Genomic DNA, 23,427 nt, shown 5'->3' on the forward strand with positions numbered 1-23,427 from the left:
TCAAACAGGTAGGGGTAGGCAGAGGATTGAGGGCGCCCCCCCCCCCTTTTTGGGAAAAATTGGTTGCTTAAATAGGGAATCACTGAAGCATGACTGGAGCAGGCCCCTTCTTAGGTCAGTCAGTGGGCCCCCACTTACGAAAATTTCTGGATCCGCCACTGGAGATAGGGTGACCCTAGGGACTTCCCCTACATTTCATTTTATTTGTTATATTGTCCCATGCATGAATATATATGGTTTAGGGGTGGGGATCTCATTGGTTTCAAAGTTCTCAAACAGGAGGGGTAGGGTGACCCCAGGGATTCCATCTATATTTCATTTAATTAGTTATAGTTATTTTATTTGATTTGTTATATTGTATAGTTAAGTATGAGTATATATGGTGTAGGGGTAAGGATCTTGACCATTTTCAAGTTCTCAAACAGGAGGGTGTACAGTGACCTCAGGGACTCCCCTATCTTTCATTTGAATTGTTATATTGTCCCGTACATGAATATATGGTTAAGGGGTGGCGATCTCAACGGGTTTCAAATTCTCAAACAGGAGGGGGTGGGGTGACCCAAGGGACTCCCCTATATTTCATCTGATTTGTTATATTGTCCCATACATGAAAATATATGGTTTAGGGGTGGGGATCTGGACCATTTTTAAATTCTAAAACAGGAAGGGTGGGTGACCCCCCAGCGACTCTTTCTATATTTCATTTGATTTTTCATATTGTCACAAACATGAATATATATTAATATATGGTTGCACCCCCCCCCCCCCCCCCTTAAATTTGCAAAGCATGGGTTGTTCTCAGCTTAATAAAGAATATTCCGATAATTTTACCTCAAATTTTTTTAGCCTCGCTCTGCTCGGCGAAAATTTAAGTTTGCGCCCTTCCTAACCTAAAATCCTGGATCTGCCCCTCATATGGTTTAGGGGTGGGGAGCTGGACCGTTTCCAAGTTATCAAACAGGAGGGGTAGAGTGGCCCAAAGAATGCCACCTATATATCATATGATTTACTTACATTTAGGTATAAATAATATAGTTGCATTAGTTGTGAAAATAAAGAAAGACACTTTCAGCTACTTTAATTGACCCTTCAAAATTGAGAAAAACAAATAACCCTTCAATTTGCAGTAATATGTTTACACTTTAAAAGCATTTCACATGCATTATCATCATTTATCACTGATAAAGAAAATTTAGACTGTGACCATGAATATGTATATTTTTAGATACTATATACTGTTCCCAGCTGTCACGTTGTATTGGATTTTTAAATTAAAATTTGTCAAAAAGTAATTTTGAGTTTCTGTACCGAGGCGGGTGTAGGGGGGAGGGGGCAGGGGGCCCGGGCCCCCCCTTTTTGGGAAAAATTTGGTTACTTATATAGGGAATCATTGAAGCGTGACTGAAGCGGGCCCCCTCTTAGGTCAGTCAGTGGGCCCCCACTTATGTAGATTTCTGGATCCGCCACTGCTGTATAAAATATTTTTCTGCTTTTTCTTTCTTTTACATATATCTTCTAGTGTTTATATTCATTTACCATGCATAGATTTATTTTTTCATCTGCTTTGATTTATTTAGTAATTGATTGCCAAACCCGGAATTATCCTTATCCGCTTCCGGAATCGTATCCGATATTGTAAAATTTTGTCTTCACGGCCGCCATTGTTATGTGTTTACAATGTTGTTTTTGTCAATCAGATACGATTTTACTCGAATTTATACAATATTTGTCGGCGATTTTCTGTATAAAGCTAGCGGTTGAGCAAAATGAATATATCGCTGTCATAAATAATAATGATAAAAATAAGTTTTTAGCTCGTTTAATTGGAGACTTTGTCTTTGGTGAACATGGTGAAAAGGTTTGCAAAGTAATTTCTTATTTTCTTTCAAGTGGAAGGCAACTACGTCGGGCGTAGCTAGAAACCAACTATCCTAGTCGAAATTCCGCTTGCAAAAGTGGAAGGGTGAGGACCACAGGCACTTGTTTCTATCCATACGAAGGTCGACTATCCATATAAATAGAAGAAGGTGGCTAACGAAATTTTGTTTAGGTCACGACAGTCTCCGCTTGGGACGCTTTTTCTACCCTTCAACTTAATGCTAAAAATCCCTACCTTATATGAATCGATTCAGTAAATATTTTCCTTTAACACTAAACTAATTTCATAATCCCCACAGTGTTCCTCTTCACGGTAATCTACTCTCAATTCACTAAACCATGTCCAAAAGTTCAACTACCATCTTTCCAATGTATCTACTTCCGGGGTTACACTAAAGACCTGAAAGTGGACCTGAAAAGACCTGAAAAGACCTGAAAATATACGATTAAAATTATTCAAATTGCAATAACTTTTTTATTATTGAATGGAATTTCTTCAAGTTGGAATTTTATTTATTGTAAATATTTACATTTCATTAAAATTTAAAAAAATTAAATAAAAAACAAGTTTTTGATGTCAAAAGTTGGACCTGAACGGAGAAATGAAAAGACCTGAAGGGACCTGAAAATCTATGTCGGACTAATTCTAACTACAATAACTTTTTTAATATTCAATGGATATCTTTCAACTTTTGATTTTGTGACACAAAAAATTCAATATAATGATAAAATTAAAAAAAAAATATGAAAAATACCATTTGGGTGTGAAAACTCGGAACTGAACGGAAATTTAAGTAACATAAATTTGCTTGAAAAGACTGCGGTCAGATTTATTCAATATCTTTAACTGATTTCAATCATTCTCCTTGAAATATGAATTTTGTTATAGGAAAGGTATAATATATCATTGAAATTATAAAGAATCTTATCGAAAATATAATTATTTAGTTACAAATTTCGGACCTTGTCGGTGAAATAAAAGACATGAATAGGGGTAGTTGTATTTAAACTCGCAAAACATTGTTTTCCTATTTGTTTCTATTTTAGACAAAAGTCTATTGAAGAGAACGAATGACTTTATATTTATACAGGAACATATTTGAAAAGAAAGTACATTGTTATTGATGAATCCTGAAGCTAAAGGGGGAAAAAAGGAAGATTGTCCGTTGAAATTATTCAAACTAATACAACTTGCTTAAACTACATTAATATATATTTTATTCTTATTCTATAGTAAAGCTGGTCGTAAACTGCTTTATTTATAAAATGAAAGTATTAGTATTGCTTCCCCATAAACCATATGTAATTTAAAGAGTTCGTCGATTGGAATGTTTTAATTACATGAACGTGTGCCGGTTGTAATTCACACCTTGTATTGATATTAGGTGATAATTGGATCATTAGTCTAAATAAACATTTCACTTTAATCTTTTAATTGGATAATCACTATATCTTACACGAACTAAACATTGCTCGGTCACCAATTCAAGTACAAACTTTACAAATTAAAAATATAAGCATATATCAAATAATCAGTGAATTCAGATCAACGCTCTTACTTTTTATAAATAGTCAACTTTGAATCGTTTTTAGTCAGAATAAAAATGTCTCTTGCATTGCCATTACCTTTGCTAACTGAACACACCAGACCTTTACTAACTGAACACACCAGACTAACACCATACCTAGACGCTTTGCAGACACAAGACCAAGACGCTTTTCAGACACAAGACCGAAACGCTTTGCAGGTAATAAAAATTGTCAACCTACGAAGGTTAAATAGGAAAAATTTAAAAAGAAATGATAAGAAGTCCGGAAGAAAGAAGCCTAGAGCAAATGACTATGACATTGATGTGGTACCAGCTCCAGATTCTGAGGCAGTCGCAACAGAAATTTCATCTCCTCCTTGCAGCCCTGTTAGTTTGTCACCAAGGACACCTAAACAGCGTAAAACACCTACGGTAAAAACTCCATGTACAGGAAAACGACTACGCTTTGCAGACAAACAAGCAGATATACAACCCATTTCACCTCGATTTACATGCCCACTACCAGTGAAAAAAAGGAAACTTTCGATGCAAAATTTTTCAGATAAAACACCATGGGTTAGTGATCTTACGCTCGAGCACAAAAATAAAATACTTACTAATACATGGCTTTGCTCAGACATCATAAACACTTGTACCGATATTGTACAAACACAGTTTCCGGGAATTGCTGGCTTTCAGGCAACTACATTGGCACCAAGATTCAATGAAAATACAAAGAGTTGGACTCAAGACTTTGGAACTTTTCAGTCAAAACAAGCCCCGTGTGTGCAAATACATCACACAGGAAAATCACACTGGGTTACTTCACTTCAGCAAACAAGAGACACCACAGTTTACGTTCTAGACAGTCTTAACTCTTTACACACCATAACAGCGAGTCTAGAAATACAGTTGGCAGCAATATATGGAGATAAAAAAAAAAACTTCAACGTGAAAATACCAGAAGTGCAACAACAATCGAATGGAAATGACTGTGGATTATATGCCCTGGCTAACTTATTGGAATTTTGTGTGAATCAAAATTTTAACCCTCGTTTAAAGATCGATTACGACGAACAATCAATGAGAACTCATCTTGTAAGTTGTTTGGAACAAGGATCTCTTATTGAATTTCCCAAGATGTTAGGCCTTCCTTCTGACATTCATGTTAAAATACATCAGAGAAAGATTGAATGTGTTTGCTTATGTGGGAAGCCTGATTTATACGAAAATATGATAGGGTGCGAAGCAAAAAGAGGAAGAGTTACATGTAGCAAATGGAGTCATCAAACGTGCGCAGGGGTTACCAGTGATTGGTTTTGTGATGAACATAGGCAGTGTATTTAACTTCATGAATATACAAACATTATATTAGAGTAAGAGTCAAGTTATATGTGATTAAAGTAGACTGTGAATAATATTGCATTTTAATGTTTTTTAGTTTTAGTGTACTTTTACAGTATGTAAACGTATTTTTCTAAAGGCAGATTTTTTTTATTCAATATTTTAATTAAGTATTTTTTAATACGCTATTATTCTAAAATATTAACACTTTTACAGTATGTGGAGTCACTCAGTTTTCTTTTTAATGAACAAAAATCATTTTTTAAGTATTTTTAAGAGGAATATTAATCTTGGATTAAACTTTTTTTAGATTTGTATTATCATTTTGTTTTTATAAGCGTAATTACATGACAATTAATAAATTTGTTCTATAATATTTGTTTCAATTAGTGTTTTCATTGTTATTTATAATGTGATTTAATTGTGTATAATCATGTAATTATGTGTAACTGATAAAAAATCATTTTAAGCTAATCGTTAACATTAAATATTTTTATCACAAGTTGCTTTTGACTCTTCTTGAATAAAAATGCAAATGTTTTATAAGCTATGTTGAATTAACTATATATATATCCAGGTTCATTCAGGACTTCATTTTTCATTCAACAGGTCCGACGTTTGTCACAAAGTGCAGGTTCCAGACTTGGGACACCACAAAAATTGTGACGGGGTTATTGTAGTTTAAAGACACCAAACCTTTTTTTCAATTATTTATTTCTATGGTATATCTCTTTGACTTATAAGTTTTGACATCCGAGTTTTGATTATTCTTTGGTATCTTCAATCTTTATCATATTACTATCTTCTGTCAATAAAAATTAGAGAGATGTGGTGTGATACCAATGAGACAGATCTCTACAAGAGACCAAATGACATCGAACATGAAAAGTTATCAATCATATTTTTCGTCTACGTTTATAATTTTCGTTTTAAAATAATGTGGAATTTTAGGCTCATTCAGATTTTGAATTTTCCGTTCAGGTCCGAGTTTTGACACCCCAACAATATTTTTCACATATTTTTTTTTCATATTATCATTATATTGAACTTTTTGTGTCACAAAATCAAAAGTTGAAAGATATCCATTGAATATTAAAAAAGTTATTGTAGTTAGAATTAGTCCGACATAGATTTTCAGGTCCCTTCAGGTCTTTTCATTTCTCCGTTCAGGTCCAACTTTTGGCATCAAAAAATTGTTTTTTATCTAAATTTTTTAAATTTTAATGAAATATAAATATTTACAATAAATAAAATTCCAACTTGAAGAAATTCCATCCAATAATAAAAAAGTTATTGCAATGGGAATAATTTTAGTCGTATATTTTCAGGTCTTTTCAGGTCTTTTCAGGTCCACTTTCAGGTCTTTAGTGTAACCCCTACTTCCGGTTGTGGGCAGAATGCTATCTTTTTAAAAACGAAATGATTCTGTAAAATTACCAGTTTATTATTTTCATTATCAATATATTTTTAAAGATGAAATTTCACCGAAATAAGTACATTTATTGTTGTTATTAAAAAAATCAGAAAGTCAGAAACTAATTTGAATGAATTCGATAATACTAGAGAATTCCGAATGTATATGGTAACTCTAAAGAATTTCATCGATCTTTTATTTTGGAGGTAAAAAACGTATCAGAATTAGGGGAAAGAAACTGAGTCAATGAAAACAAAATAAATTTACTGCGATGTCAACCGGAAGTAGATACATTGGAAAGATGGTAGTTGAACTTTTGGACATGGTTTAGTGAATTGAGAGTAGATTACCGTGAAGAGGAACACTGTGGGGATTATGAAATTAGTTTAGTGTTAAAGGAAAATATTTACTGAATCGATTCATATAAGGTAGGGATTTTTAGCATTAAGTTGAAGGGTAGAAAAAGCGTCCCAAGCGGAGACTGTCGTGACCTAAAAAAAAATTCGTTAGCCACCTTCTTCTATTTATATGGATAGTCGACCTTCGTATGGATAGAAACAAGTGCCTGTGGTGAGGACCTCGGACCACCGCTAATTTACACACATGCCTCTAAATTGAAAAGCTACGAAAATTTCTTTTTCTAATTTGAGAGGCCCCTCATGGGGGGGTCCTAGTAATCACATAATCACCATTTTTTTGCCAATATAATCACATAATCATTAAATATTTGCTTATCTTTAGTAATCAAATAATCATAAACTAAAAATACAGTCCTAGGTAATCAAATAATCATGAAATATTTGGCTTAATAATCAAATAATCATTAAAAAAACAGCCAAGTAATCACATAATCAAAAACCCCATGAGGACCCTCATTTGAAATTGCCGCCAACAGCATGAACTTATTATATAATAGACTACTGACGTAGTTGTACTACGTATTGATGACAAACAATATCCCTACGACTTTTGCCATTTGGGAAATCTAAACTACTTGTCTTAAGAGATTTTCGGCAATTAAATAGTTCATACAATTGTTCTTTGACATCTTGGCTAGAAGCACAAGTCATAATGAACTGCACAAGGATTCTTAATAAGCACTACTTCCTATGTGTAACTTCAAAACTTTTGGATAAATCGACGATCATTTAAGGTTTTTCTGGTCATATTTTTTGTAATCCAGAATAAAAAGTATTAAAAAAGTGTTCAATTAGTTATATATAACATAGTAGCGAGCTAGGTAATAACAATGGCAAGTATTTCAGCATTTATTGGGTAGAACACAAATCTAGGGTGCGCGCATAATGCAGCTTAACTGCATAAAAATCGAAAAATTAATCAGGAATAACCTTTATGTTTTGATTTATATTATTGATGTAAATCAAAACATCGTGTTATTCCTGATTAATTTTTCGAATTACTTTATTAAGGTTTTGAGAACCTTTGGTGACCCCACAGTTAAAGTGTCTTTGACAAGTACATAGTGAGCCGTGGTCGTTACAGCAGGAACATATATATTAGATATACTGTTTCCAGGTTACAGACAAACGTTCACATAATCTGTCCCAGTCAAAGGGATAATTTAGGTCGTCAATCTATGGCCACAGCCACACTGTTTTGAATATGATTCTATATGGTTCTTGAAATTAAAATGAAATTTCATTTTAATTGATGTTTGACCAACCTGGGTAAGTACCTAGCACAAAAACAACATAGTTTAGGTCAGTGATTATCTTTTGTTTCTCTATGGTTAGTAGGGGAGTTTTGTGTAAAAAGAGATGACATGATCAAGATGAAGAGTATTTAATCAAACCGTTGACACAGATATGTCGCCTTTCTGTTATTTTGATAATGTAATTGTTGAAAACTTTATATTGCAAATATTCAAAGTCAATGAACCATGACTGACGGTACATGGCTTCACATGGGTTCACCTTAAACTGATCTAATCACAAACTAATACATATTAACTAAGCTAAAGTATATGTCAATTGACCGTGACTGAGAAGCCAGGGCCAAATATTCTCCATGGAAATGAGATTTATTAATTCTTATACAATTGCATACCATTTAACATTGGCCTACCACTAATGGTTCCCCTTGAACTGACCTAGTCACAAACTAATACATAATACATGTAAATTAAGCTAAAGTATTAGTCAATAGAGGCCAGGGCCAAATATTCTCCATTAAAATGAGATATGTCAATGCTTATACAACTACATACCAAATATCATTGACCTACCACTAGTAGTTCCCTGGAAACTGACCTAATCAACTAACACATGTAAACTAGGAAAAGTTTCTAAGACAATAGACCATGACTGAGGGGGCAGGGCCAAACAAACTACACTGAAATAAAATTTGTCAACATTATACGAGTGGTTCACCATAAACTAGACATTATCACAAACTAATACAATGTGTTGACACTGCCGCCATCGCTGATGCCAGGAACAGTTACCTATGTCTAGCTATTTGACTCCGTCAAGTGGAAACAAACAAATTGTTCAATTATTTAAGATTGCTTAATGACATATGTACCACATTTATACTCTTTAATAAAATAAAAATATTTGTAGATATTTGAAGGAATAATATAATTTTTTTTTGAATAACTCAAAATTAATTTAAAACGTGCAATTTTAATTCAATAATATTTTATGATGCATAATTTTAATTTTTCATAAAAGACACATGCATAAATAACATATATAAATAATGATATTTTTTTTACATATTTACTTTTAACAATTTATATTAGTAATAATTTTTATAACAATAACATACATAAATTGAGGTGGTTAAATAGTTTTATCTACAGGTAATACAATACAATGTTATTAAAGTATCTTGCATACAATACAGTTTTCATACTATAGGCCAATGGTCTCAACTTGTAAAGAAGCTATATTTTCATTTTTTTTAATTTTCTAAATTGTAATAAAAATACCTGTATGTGATACTTTCAGAGATAAATTGTGTAAAAATTTACTCAAATTTTCTTTTCTTTTTTAATTTTTTTTATCTTCTGCACAGATATATCCAATCTTGTAGTTTCAAAAGATAAATATTTTGCAAAGATATTTGGATATCTTCTTTATATAACTTTGCTTTTAAACTGTGTAACAGTTCTTGAAAAAAAAAATCATATTAATTAGATTACATGATTTTCGAAGAAAAACACTGCATTTTTGCTGTATATTTATCTTATTCAAAAAACAATTCAAAGGTGATTTTTTTTATTTAAAAATTAGTACAAATTAATAATCTTCCAACATAATAAAGTCAAATGACAATTTTAAAAAATTGGAGTCCATATACTTATTTTCAATTAGCTAATGATAAAATCAGTGGAAATATACATCTTTTCCAATACGTATCATTATAATGTCGCAAAAAATACTTTTTCCGATATAAAACCTTAATTCAGTATTGGAATATAAGGAAACATATTTCAAAATTCTAACTTTAATTTAGAATCAATCATATATAACATTCCATTCATTATAACAGTCTTTTAAAAACTAAAATACTTGTATACCTGGTAGTTGGAACAATATACACTACATTTGTATACACATGGAAGAGTGTTTATACATTTAGTATTTCACAATTTTTGACACCATTTGGGTATTTTGTTACCAAAAGCTATTCACATTTGCACCAGTCCTTCACAAGCTGCTAAACTGAAAAGAAAATTTTCCGTGGCTGGAGTCATCTTTCTTTCTCTTAATACTTCTATTGTTATGTATTGTTTATTATCTTCCCCTGTCACTGATAAGGATTTTAAGTTGTTGATTAATTCTCTGGTTTTGGAAGCTATTTCCTGAAATAGAAAATGGAAAATCTGGAAATATACACCTTTATTTGAAAGAAATAACAATAAAAATTGCTGATAATATTAATCCTCTGTCAATTTAATATTATAGTAAGTACTCTGATTACAAATATTAAGGTTAAAGAAAACATAAAACCATGAATTTGATCATTTCAACATGTTCTACCAAAGTTTATCCTAGCAAGGGGAGGTAAGAGTATCCATTAAACTAATAAACATGGTTACTTTTGTAGATAGATGTTTTTGTGTTCTGTTAAATTGTTCCTTTTAAAATTGTTACACGATGATGACTGCTGTACCCATATTTTGAATATTTTATTTATTATTGTCTGTTTAGTTCATGCATCATTGTAAATATAACAGAATTTGATGAGACTGTCATCAAAGGGAGAGGTTTAGCACTATACAACCAGGTTTAATCCACCATTTTCTACATTTGAAAATGCCTGTACCAAGTCAGGAATATGACAGTTCTTGTCCATTCGTTTCTGATGTGTTTTGTTATTTGATTTTGCCATGTGATTATGGACTTTCCAATTAGATTTTCCTCTAAGTTCAGTATTTTTGTGATTTTACTTTTTGCTTGCATTCTTTTTGTATTCAGAATTTTATGCTACTGGTTATCATTTCCAATTCTTGACAATTATTAATTTTGTTTATATACCTTTCATTCAATTCTTTTAATATTTTTCTCATTTTCTAAGACTTCACTTATCTTTGCTCCATATTTCTTCTTGTGGTGGCTCGAGGGTTCAAAAATTTCAGCAAAATTTTAAACATTTTTTTTTTTCATTACAAATTTTATTTATTATACTATTAGTCGTTACTTAATGATATGGAACAAAAATCAAGTTTTGGTCCCAGATGACTATTAAAATGTTTGTATCATTGAAAAGCTCTAAATTATCTCCCTTTGATCCAAAAATGCCATTTTTTGGCATTAAAATTGATTTTTTTTTTAACTCATCAGTCACCTATATTTTTTATGCTTTTTTCAAATAACCTTTACTAACACTAAACAACTCTTTAATTTAAGCAATTTTGGTAATTTAGTTCTTTTTTTATTTCTTCTATTAGTTCAACAGAAAAAAGTACCTTAACAAAAATGCATGCTTCTTGCGCAGTCAGATTGTGAACTTAAATGAACTTTGACCCCATTTTTTAACTTTTTTTCCTATAGAGTATATGATAAAGTTCATTAATAGAAAAAAATAGCAAAATCTTATTAAAAAATAAACGGATTAATACCCTCGAGCCCCTTAAGTTGTATAACATATGAAATTTCTACAGCAATCTAATTGAACTATAGATCCTGTGTCAAGGCTTAGCTTAAAAAAAAGGAACTGAAAATACCACATTCCTCTTCCTGTTCTGGAAATTATTACAAGAGCCAATGAAAGTTTTGCCTACAAATTTTTGAAGGTTCGTATCATTATGAAAAAATGAGAGGATTCCGAAAGATCTTTAAAACAGAAAGTAACATGGAGCATTGTCGGATCAGTATAAGTGTAGCTAGAACAGTATTTAAATAAGATTGTTGCTTCCAATAAATCTTTTTTTCCTGTTAGAATAAGAATGAAATATCCCCTTGTCTACACAAACTAAGCAATCAAACAAATGTCAACTTGAATCTGCAAAACTGAACAAATATAGTATTGCATGAAAAGTAGGCTACCTTGACATAATTTTGCTTGCAGTATTCCAAATTGTTTTTGATACTGTGGATTTATCTTTATAAATGAGATGATAAAATTCTTCTTCATTTCATGGGTACCATTCCACCATAAATTAAAACGCTGTCGAAACAATTTCCCTTGTTATAAACTTGAATGGTTGAATTTGTAAAAACTATGATTTTAAGTAACATGAACCTGAACAGCTGGGGCAAATTTGGACACAATATTCAAGCTTGATACTGTCTGAATTTGGATTGTAATCAAATTTTTGAAATAATATAGGTTTCTGACACAAAATAAATGTGGTCCTAATATGTCCCCCTAATTCCTGCATGTTTGGGGCAATTACCCCCAAACTCAATCCCAGCATTCGCTTTGTTTTATGGAAACGTGTGGTCAGAGAGATTCATACACTTACAAGTTATTCCCCTACTGGAATTTTTTGCAAGACATTGTTCTTTTCTAAACCCACCTTAATTAGTTGTTCATCTGTAACATCTTCTTTTTCAGCACACTGTACCATAAACATAGCTGTATCTTTGTGTAGCTTTCCCATTGCAAATGATTCTGTAAAATATAAGTTGACAAGTCAAGACCCACTGATCATACATTTAGTAATAAAATAAGGAGATGTGGTATGATTATGTAAATTCTGGGGTAAAGTCATCTTAACTTATATCTGGTTCACCTGAGCAATAAAGAAGATATCAGTCCCATAATATAACAAAATTCTTGGACATGTTTTGACCATATAATACAAGAAAGATGTACAGTTCTTTGGGAAAGTTTCTTCAAAAGAAAAATAGGTGCCCTTTTTGTCTATGAAGTGGTTTTTACAACAAAACAAAAGCTTTTATCACTAGGAATTGATCCATCATTTAAGGTGTAGGTATAAATTGAAAGGTTACTCCCTTTCGAGGGGTTGTTCCCAATTTTTTTGAAAAGATTTCTTCATAACGACAGTTTTCTTTTAGTCTAGACCATCGTAAATGAAAAAGTTGAGACGTATAATTACGCTTGAAACATGTCGTGTCACACAAACAACTTTAAAGTACTCTTTAAAAAAAATCAATTATCTATAGCAAAGTCAAAGGATAAAGTTTTAAATCGGAGATTTTTCTTGCTTTTACATTTTTTTCATCATACCAACAGTTTTCTTTTCTGGATTATTATTTAAAGAAGGAGAGGAGACGTCAAAGGCTTGCTTTGAACAGGTGCGTCGCAAAGTAGTTAATAAATGATCCTTTTGTGACATGTGAAGGACGCCATTTAACCATATCATTTTGTCAAACAATATAATCAACACCTTTAGTCCTTTGTTGTCAATATCACAAAAAGCAATCAGCTGATTATTGATTTTCTGTCAAAATCAAATGAGTTCAAGGTGAATTCCAAGTATATTGTCTGATGAGGTAAAATCCGAGAAACCCGAAAAAATGTAAATAAACAAGATGGCTGAAAATAAATCGTATATATATCTCTTTCGCCAAATTCTTTCGCCAATGACTTATTTTAATCGCCATAATAATTATTTTTTCGCAAATGGCGACCGCCAGCGGAAACCCTGATCAACTTCAATACAAAACATGTCTCTGTAGTTTCATATGCAATTTAGATTGAATGGAAAAGGTTTTAATATTTTTTATGGTTTCATCAGGCTGTAAACAAAGTTTGTAAAATATGCATATATACCTTTGGCATGAGTGGCTGTAGTTATCTGGCTGGTCGAAGGATTAACAAATATATCATATAAATCGGTTCTGAAAGCAAATAAATAATAAACTGTTAAAAACTTGATTTCTTATGGGAGCTTTATAACTATTCCATATGAAGGGGGAAAAAATCAAACTTTAATTTTTATGGTCTTTGAAATAGTCAATATTAATACATGAAAACTTCTGTTGGAGTTATCAGGTATACATTAATGAGACTGCAAACTAACAACAGAAAAAAATAAAGACTTTCAGCACAAAATATCAAAGTAAACAAGAGATAAGGTTAAGCCTTTAAAAATTGCTCATAATCTTGAAATTCATTTAGACTTTAAATTTGCTACCTATTCTGAACTCTCAAAGAAAATAAAAGCATTCAGTTTAGACTTCAAACAACCATTGATGACTTGGGATATGAACATAAACATGGAAGCAGGGTTAACATCGTACTTTAGGCTATTAATCTTAATCTGTTCACACCAAAATAATTATATGATATCAGAGAATGCTCACAGTTATCTAAAGCAAGATCAAAGTATTTAAGAAATCATACTCTGCTATTGACTTTAGGTTAAATTTTGCTCCACTAGACAAGCTAAAATAATTATTTATCAACTATATATTATATATTATCAAATTACCTTCCTTCTATAGAAGCATCTGTAAAACCTGCTACAAAACTATGTTTCTGTGATAAATCTTCTAATTCTGTAGAATCAAGCTCTACATAAGGATAGGCTATATCCCAATTCTGTCTATGCCATACAAAGGCAGGCAAGGATCTAAAATGATAATGAAAAAAAAAGTGTATACATTTGTCCTGGTTTTGACCATGATTTAATAAAAAAATGATATTACTACCTTGCAAAAACTAAAAATTAAAACATTTCCAAAAATCGAGACAAAAAGCACAACCTAGAGACTAAATGATGAACAGTCACATAGATGTATTATAGATAAAGGAAGATGTGGTATGAGTGCCAATGAGACAACTCTTTGTCCAAGTCACAACATGTAAAAGTAAACCATAATAGGTCAAAGTACTGTCTTCAATACAGAGCATTGGCTCACAACAAACAGCAAATATGCCCAAATAACAAATAAGCTTTTCTTCAGAACAAACACTGATAAGCTATAGTGGTCCCCAATAAACTGACCCTATCATAAAATAATACACAAGCTGCATCGGATAGACATCGACCTTATGCAAGTGTACGTAAATAAGTACATGTATTAAAATCTGATTGATTTTGGAACATTCATATACAAAATACAATGCAATAAAAGATGAAGTTTGTTCCGTTTTGTAGCATTTGATTAACAATTCAATATGCAGACAGTCCCAGACTTTCCGTTTATTTTTTTTTCAAAACCGAAATAGGTTGAAAGATGTATAGATGTTGATTAGCATAAGGTCGATTTCTATCCGACGCAGCTCACATGTAAACTAAAAGAATATGTGATGACAGAAAAATTTCACAATATGATTAACTCTTCATACCTAACTGTTTTGATTAAATAGGCCATTCTTGACTTCACAGAGACATACTGTATAGAACATTTTGTCTATTGTAGAAGACATTATGTTGACATCAGAAGAATTGTGAGGAATTATTTTTGCATTGCTTGGTTGCTGTCTCATTTATGAACACCTACATCTTCTTTTATTAATGTAATTTCTAATGAAATAGTACCTAATAAACTGTAATAAATCTTCTAACTGGTTCTGAGGATAATAGACAGCTATTCTTTTCTTTAATAATAATGCTGTATATATGAGTATTGTTTCTAATCCAAATGTGGCTACTATGTCTGTAAATCAGAAAATCTGTTATCAATATGTGATTACTCAAAAATAAAAAAATATTATAAAAAAAATAAAAAAAATAAAAATAGAATCAATCAAATAAAAATCACTAACCATAAATTCTGGAAAGGATAATTAAAAAACAATCAGACTTTACTATATGTAAAAAGATAAAATCTGTGTCAGCCATATCAATCACACAGAAAAATTGTTTCTTCAAAAAAATATGCAGCTACTTAATAAAAAGGTAACACTACTTTAAAGCTTATACTTGTAGTTGTAAAATATTGTGATAAGATGTAAACTCTATAGCTCACCAATGAAACCCTTACATCAATTGTCAAGAAAAGAAATAGGTACATAAGTATTACTACTATTTTCTATAAATTTTCCCATATACCATGTATACATCCAACCAATATCCTGTCTTTTTCTCATTGATAATTAAAGTATGCATCCATATAAATTTGGTCACAGATTCAATAATACTGCGAGATCATGATTGATATTGCATGGTGAGAATGTGGATGTACAAGGTGCACCAGTTATTCTATGTTTAAGAAATTTAATAGAAGATGCTTACAAAAACTAAAAATCTACCCTTCCAAACCTATCAGACACTGAAATTGTATGATAGTTTTTCAGATGACAAAACAAAAAATGTCATCTTAATTATTTAAAAAATATAATTTACTCAATAAAAAAAATAATAGTATTTTCAAAGTATATTTTTACTATTAACCTGTGTTTTAATACTTTAAACTTATATCTATCTGCTTCATCAAAATATTACTATTTCGACTCTACTTTGTTAAGGCGTGCTGATCTAAAATAGTATTTATTTGCAAGATCATCCTGTATAAAACATAAATACAAATGAACTAAAAAAATGTATATATATACAGCTTGAAATCGAAAGAGGGATGTATATTGGTATAAAAGCTGAAGACAGAAAATGCAAGCTATGTAAGAACATAGTTAAAGACAAACTACATTTTCTTTTAAAATGTCCTGTTCTAAAAGACACTAGATCTCAACATCTGTCTTATTAAAATTCTAAATTCAAAATTTTAACAAGGTTATCTGATGAAATGAAATTTGTTTGGATACTTTCATCTGCAGATTCATTTGATATTTCAAACTTTAGTCTTATCTAGTTTATTGCACTCACTTTTTGAAGAACAAAAGAAACTCTTAAAAAATATCAATGTAGTTTGAAAAGGTAGAGATTTTTTTTATAAATATATATGTAATAAAATTGATCAGGAGTTGTCTCCCATAGACCAAGGACTATAAAATTATGAAATTTCTCCATGTCACAGTGGCACCCAAAACAACTTTATGTTTTGTCAATAACATGGTTTATAATCATGTTACCTTTTGTGAATGTGTATTCATGTTTTTAGTTTAAATGTACTTTAATCATTCTGATAAGTCTAATCATTTACTGTTCTTTATTTTGTTATTCATTTGATTGTATAGCTCAAATTTTGGGCACCATGATTGGTTAATAAAATTATCTTATCTTATCTTATCTTATGAACTATACCTTTTATTTTTGAATTGATAAAAGCTCTTTTTACATCAAAATCTCGAACAGAAAATCGACCATTTTCATCAGTTGCACATGATCCCCTTGTTAAAACATGTAAGTATAACTCTAACATCGATGCTGGATTTCCTGTTTTTCTGTATTTCATGCATAAAATCTTACAGAGTACTTCATATTTTTCAGGATTGAAGTCTTTTGTCACCAGGACTAGTGAAAAATGTGTTACCTAAAAAAATATGGAAAATTAAAACTTTTATCATACAAGGAGAAAGTACGACTCTGTTGCAAATTTTGCACATATTTGTTATATTGATCATTTTAAAAAAAGAATATTGTGCTTATCAGTTTAAAGAGAATTTAGCAGGGTAAATGTTATATTAATTTAAATTAAATCAAATCTTACCAGAAAATCTTGAAACAGTTATTGATCAATTGGTTACTTGCTGCTGAACATACATCATCATCATTCATGGAGATATAAAATATAGAATTATGATTGCAAATTGAGACCACTCTCCACCACAGACCAAATGACGTAGAAGTAAACATACATGTACATATGTCATCATATAGGCTTCAATAATGAGCAAAACCCATATCAAGAGTATATTTAATGGTATATGGATGAACCCCCCGCAATTTTGCACCTGTCCCAAGTCAGGAGCCTCTGGCCTTTGTTTGTCTTGTATGATTTTTAATTTTAGTTTCTTGTGTATAATTTGGAGTTTAGTATAACGTCCATTATCACTGTACTAGTATACATATTTTTTAAGGGGCCAGCTGAAGGACACCTACGGGTGCGGGAGTTTCTTGCTCTATTGAAGACCCATTGGTGGCCTTTGGCTGTTGTCTGCTCTATGGTCAGGTTGTTGTCGCTTTGACACATTCCCCATTTCCTTTCTCAATTTTATATATATCATCAGTTAACTAGATATAGAAAAATTTCTTTGAAATGTATTAATAAAGCAAATTAATAAATTTTAACATGTATTTTTTTTGGGACTTCATTTATGTATCATTGTCATGTTGATAAGTTTTTTTTGTTATCTATTCTGACATTGGACTCAGACTTGTTTTAAACTAAGTACTGTGGATTCATTTAAATTTCATGGGTACCAAATTTCGTTGATTAAGGAAAACTTCCATTTCTGTGAATATTTGATTTCGTGGCTTTGCCAAAGTCTGCATACTTTCCTATATATAAAATTTGGAATTTGTTGGACATTGAAATATGTGGTTCCAAGGTAACCACAAAATCCACAAAATTGGTATCCAACAAAATTTATAATAATGAATCCACAGTATACATGTATGTATACTACAAACTCTTGATAGATGATCCTCCTCTGTCACTTGATATGTCTTTATGTAATACCAATTTCTTTTCCATTGACTATATATGAAAGGAATTATCCCATCTGTAGTCATGGTCAACTGACTCTTCTGAAGAAAAAAGTTTCTTTCTTCTTCTGAAACATTTGGATAGGACCAGGTCCATAAAACATCTCCATTTGTGTCTCGTTCTAAAATAAAAGTAATGCAGTAATGTAACAACATAAATCAAATCAAAAGCTTTACTTAAAGTCTGCATGTCAAACAACACATATTATTACATTAGATAAACATAAAAAGTCATTATAAAGTGTGTCATCTATGTACTATCAAATATTACATGCCAACATCTTTGAATATGCAGCAATGAAATCCATTGTGTCAACTTGTAAAGTAACAAACTCAGTAAACAATGATCACTTGCAATTTCAAAACTGCAGTACATTCATTACAGTTTAGTCCAATAAATTTGTGTCTCTGTGTATAATTTAGAAGCAAATATGTCAAATGAATGGAATGGACTTATAGAATGGACAGAAATACTAGCTACCATTATATACTATGATGAAAATGTAATGGCAACATCTAATTAAGTAAAACCAGATGCTCCGCAGGGCACAGCTTTATACGACAGCAGAGGTCGAACCCTGAACAGTTGGGGCAAGTATGGACACAACATTCAAGCTTGATACAGCTCTGAATTTGGATTGTGATTAAATAGTTGACACAGCATAGTGTTCTGACACAGAATGAATGTAGTCTGATGAACTTAAATTTTTTTAATTTACCTATTATGGTCCAATATCCAAAATCTAAATACATATGGTCATGGATTGATTCAGCATATCAAAGAATCCCAAGAATTCAATTTTTGATGAAAACAAAATTAAATTTTGAACCCTTTTGACCTCAATGTGGACCAATTTGATAACAGGGTCCAAAAATCTAAATAAACGGTTACATTTAGATATAGCATACCAAAGCATCCCATACATTCAATTTTTGTAGAAATCAAACAAAGTTAAATTTTGGACCCCAATTTGGACCAACTTGAAAACTGGGTTCATTATCAAAAATCTAAATACATGTACATGTTTAGATTCAGCATATATAGCATAATCAATGAATCCCAAGAATTCAATTTTTGTTAAAATCAAACTAACTTTTATTTTGGACCCTTTGGGACATAATGTAGACCAATTTGAAAACGGGACCCAAAATTAAAAATCTAAATACACGGTTAGATTCAGCATATCAAAGAACCTCAATAATTTAATTTTTGATCAAACAAAGTTTAATTGTGGACCTCATGTGGACCAATTTAAAAACGGAGACCAAATTCCAAAATCTTAATACAAGGTCAGATTCAGCATATTTAAGAACGCCAAGAATTAAGAATAAAACCCCATTGAAATTGGTCAAGAAATAAGCAATTTATACAAAGTATTAGAAAAGTATTGTTTTTGGTCCCTTTTTGGCCCCTAATTCCTAAACAGTTTGAGCCAACCACCAAAATTAATCCCAACCTTCCATTTTTGGAATGGAACCTTGTGGTACAATTTCAGAAAGATCCATAAACTTACACACAATTTATTGTCCCAAAACTTGAAAAATACTTATTTTGACCCCTTTTGGGCCCGCCCCTTGTTCTTAAACTGTTGGGACCAAACCCCCAAAATCAATCCCAACCTTCCTTTAGTGGTTGTACACCTTATGTTAAAATTTTATTGATTTCTATTGACTTATACTAAAGTTATTATCAATATACCATCCGTCTTCGGACGACGCTGACGACAACATACAAATGTACCAATATACGACCAATTTTTTTTTTAATTTTTGCGGTCGTATAAAAATTTGTATTATATGTCTTTATAATGGTACTTCTACTTCATTTGTACTTCTATGTGGTTAATCTGCAGTCAAAGTTTCCATAACAAAGATATACATATAGCCATAGGTAATGATGAAAAGTGAAAAATAAATAGATATGGTATGATTTCCAATGAAATAACTCTCCACCAGCGACCAAATGAAGTAGAAGTTTAGAAACTATAGGTAACAGCATAGCATTCAACAATGAGCAGACCCATTGTGCATACTGTATAGCAAACTATAACAGGGCACAGGATGAAAAATGTCAAACAATTCATCAAGAAAACCAATACACCTTAACGCTATTTAGTCCAATCCGGAAATAACTGTCATTCAAACAACTTCCTGTTTGGGTCAACAGGCAAAAAACAAAGCTCACCAGTAATAATTCCAGGAAAAAATTAAGAAAGCGATCTTCAGGAAACTTTGACAGAATGTGATTCATTTTTATGAAACTCTAATTATAGTAAAAAAAGTATTTACGATTGTTTAAGCATGTGAGTTCTTGGTCTAGTGGTTAAGACTGATGACTACAGTGCTGAAAGTCCCGAGTTTGGGGGTGCTAAAAATATCAGTACATTAAATGGATAATTTCCACCCTCTCACACACATGTCTGGTACCCAGACCGGAGTTTAAACTAGAATGGGTACTTTGGGCGCCTCGGTTGGTCAAAGTTGCTCCTGAATTTGATCTGGAGATTAATCTGCTGATATCTCTGGTTTTCTGTTTCCGTTGAGTGGCCTGGTGGTTCTCTCAGAGTATTTCGGCTTCCTCAACAATAATAACAGATACTGCCCGGTGTCCTAACATTCCCTGGTGTTGGGTTGGGGATTGTCCTTGTAGATATTGAACATTGTAACTATGTTAGTATATATATATTAGTGTTGTCAAATCGTACACTTTTGCCTAACCGGTTACTCGGATAATCGTTCGACCGATTAACCGGTTAACCGGTAGTTTTAGTTGGTGCTTGAAAGCCTTATCAATAGTACCCTACACATAGATATAACATGTGGCATGAGTGTCAATTTGACAACCTTTATAAATTGAGTACATTCACATTGGTTTGCATTTCACAATTTTTTAGTTAGCATTTCTTTTAAAGTAAGATTAAGCCTTGCGCGACGGAGGTTGTACATTTAGGTGAAGGTTTACATTATATTAGATCAGAAACGAAATAATGAAGTAAATCGTAAAATTTAATCGCTTACTGATTTAAAGTTACTGTTAAAAAAAAACATGTATACTAATTATGTTTCTTTAAGATCCTGCCCTGAGCTGAGAGACAAGTTCTAATTAATTTTATGTGTATAGGATTAACAATAGCAATCAATTTACTGGACAATTGATCTGTCAAATTAATTACCAAGACGACAATTTTTAAATAAAACCTAACTATTTAATGATTTCAATACAAATTTATATCAAATCTGTCAAAATTGAAAAAAGTCCGGTTAACCGGTTAACGTTTTTGGTATTCGGTATTCAGTAGTTCGACCGATTAACCGGTAACCGTTGACAACACTAATATATATCTTTATTCTCACAAACCAAATTACATCTCCATTAATCCTGATAGGGAGTGTACATGGATTCCACTGTAACCTCACAGCTCTTAAGGGGTTCCTCGGATATCAGAGGATTTTACCAGAACATACATACAAACTTTCATGTCTCATTAAAAAGTATCATTCATGGTGCATTGTTTAAACAGGATCTCAGATTCAATTGGATACAAAAAAGTTGCGTAACTTTAGAACTTATCCGGAATGGAATAAATAGCGATTTGTAGGTGTATAATTTGTATGATTTATGTGATGAATCTAAATCGTGAATACAGTTTTTTTTGCTAGTTCTGTTGAACATTATCTGCACATAAGTATTAGAAACTATAATCTGACTTAATTTAACTCGCTCCAAGTGAGAATTAAGCAATGTTTTACCAATTAGGCCAGCTGATTTACTGGAAATGAAATTCATGGGCGCAGACATTTTGTTAATCACGTGACATTCCCTGTCTCTAGTTTCGGAGTTAATATTTTTATGGTTTTCAGTTATAGGAAGAAAATCAGTAAAAATATGTAGTAACTTACAAAGTAATATATTATTTTATTGCAAAGTTAAGTTATACATAGAATGGTATGTTTTTCTTTTTCTGGCTACCATACTTTGCGGAGACAAGGATTTGTATAGTAATCAAATATATAAATATAAATATGTTATTATTATTTTGAGGACTCTCAGGAAGATTAGTTTTAACTAATGGGATCATCCTCTTGAAATAAAGATTATTTATTTTATTTATTTATTTATTGTATAAATATACGTATTCATGTGATGTCTTCTCTGACGTCCGCGCAATCAACATAAAGTTTTTGGCGAATGCATTTAAACAGATTTTTTTTTTCAAACATTAAAGAAAGTTAAAAAGTGAAATGATAATTCGCTTCTGGCCCCAGTATGGATCAATTTTGTTAGAATAAGCTAAAAACATCGATGATGAATTACTCACTTGCAAGTGAATAGTTCGACCAGATTGAATCCGTATTCATGTGAACTTCAATGTGTCCCCTTAACTTGAGATGGATTACGCATTATTTATGCGTGTTAAGTTATTAAAATAAATATGAAAATTTGGGTCAAATCGATGAACATGATTTTGACAGCTAGTTTAAAAAAATACAATTACGGCTTAGGCTATCCAGGAACATAGTAAGATGTACTGTTCCCAGGGCTATCTCATAAATTATTACTTAATAAACTGAATTGTGTAGTTATAAGACAAAGGGAATATTAAAAAAAATGTTAGTATGATAAGCAAGAATAACGTGTGTCTTCCAACTAAATATCATTTGAATATAAGTATTAAAAGAGGTCTTGACTGAAAGGCAAATTAGTTTTCTGTTGAACGAAATGTTTGAGCCTTATACCATATGGGTTACCAAGATTAATTTTTCCAACAAGGTGCTGTTCATTTCACTGCATTATGGGCATACACTGGCCACTATATCTGTCGTTTTTGCGTTTTTATTTTATTTTTTTGGCAATTCACGGTCGTCGACTTATCATCGAAGTTTGAATATCCCGCCTTTGGTATCTTCGGCCTCTCTCTAATCAATAAAAGGTTGAATGATTTGTTTTTATATTCAGTATAAATTCCTGGCTTATTTATTTATTTGTTTATTCAGTTTGGCATATATTTCATATGTGTACGGTCCGACCTTACTATACTCGTACGGTGTAGTACGAGCTCGACCATACACATGTATATGTTACAGACCATACGAGTATTTGGATCGAACGCGTACGGTCTGAACCGTATGCGTACATTTTCAAAATACGCATACGGTTGGACTGTCTGCCTAATTTAAGATGTTGGTCAAGATTATTAGATACAAATGTAAATTACAGATCAACATAGCTGAAAACCCCCTTATAGGTTTTAAAAAGATTAACTGTAAATGAA

At 31.6% G+C, this 23,427-nt stretch overlaps 1 protein-coding gene across 2 annotated transcripts; it reads right to left on the reverse strand.

Annotated features, from left to right (window-relative positions):
* Window positions 1-8,790: 8,790 nt before the first annotated feature.
* LOC143072890 (DENN domain-containing protein 10-like) lies at window positions 8,791-21,972 on the reverse strand. Of its 2 annotated transcripts, XM_076248032.1 has the most exons (8): window positions 21,905-21,972; window positions 18,080-18,276; window positions 16,751-16,979; window positions 15,089-15,206; window positions 14,036-14,176; window positions 13,375-13,442; window positions 12,155-12,249; window positions 8,791-9,994 (listed from the first exon to the last, which is right to left on the reverse strand). In XM_076248032.1, the coding sequence occupies exons 1-8, from the start codon at window positions 21,951-21,953 to the stop codon at window positions 9,821-9,823; spliced, it is 1,071 nt and encodes a 356-aa protein (XP_076104147.1). In that variant the 5' UTR covers window positions 21,954-21,972; the 3' UTR covers window positions 8,791-9,820. The 2 variants fall into 2 exon arrangements, with proteins under 2 accessions (XP_076104147.1, XP_076104148.1); XM_076248033.1 differs by lacking the exons at window positions 18,080-18,276; window positions 21,905-21,972 and adding an exon at window positions 17,157-17,368.
* Between the last annotated feature and the right edge of the window lie 1,455 nt (window positions 21,973-23,427).

Source organism: Mytilus galloprovincialis, chromosome 4, assembly GCF_965363235.1.
Source record: "Mytilus galloprovincialis chromosome 4, xbMytGall1.hap1.1, whole genome shotgun sequence".
NCBI classification, from domain to species: domain Eukaryota; kingdom Metazoa; phylum Mollusca; class Bivalvia; order Mytilida; family Mytilidae; genus Mytilus; species Mytilus galloprovincialis.

What these genes read in the sequence shown, in the direction of transcription:
- LOC143072890 (XM_076248032.1), bottom strand. Translation starts at nt 21,953, where the DNA reads ATGTCTGCGCCCATGAATTTCATTTCCAGTAAATCAGCTGGCCTAATT. An exon ending in GATTTATTACAGTTTATTAG is followed by an intron (nt 14,177 to 15,088) that starts GTACTATTTCAT and finishes TTATCATTTTAG; the next exon opens with ATCCTTGCCTGCCTTTGTAT. An exon ending in TACAGCCACTCATGCCAAAG is followed by an intron (nt 12,250 to 13,374) that starts GTATATATGCAT and finishes TATATTTTACAG; the next exon opens with AATCATTTGCAATGGGAAAG.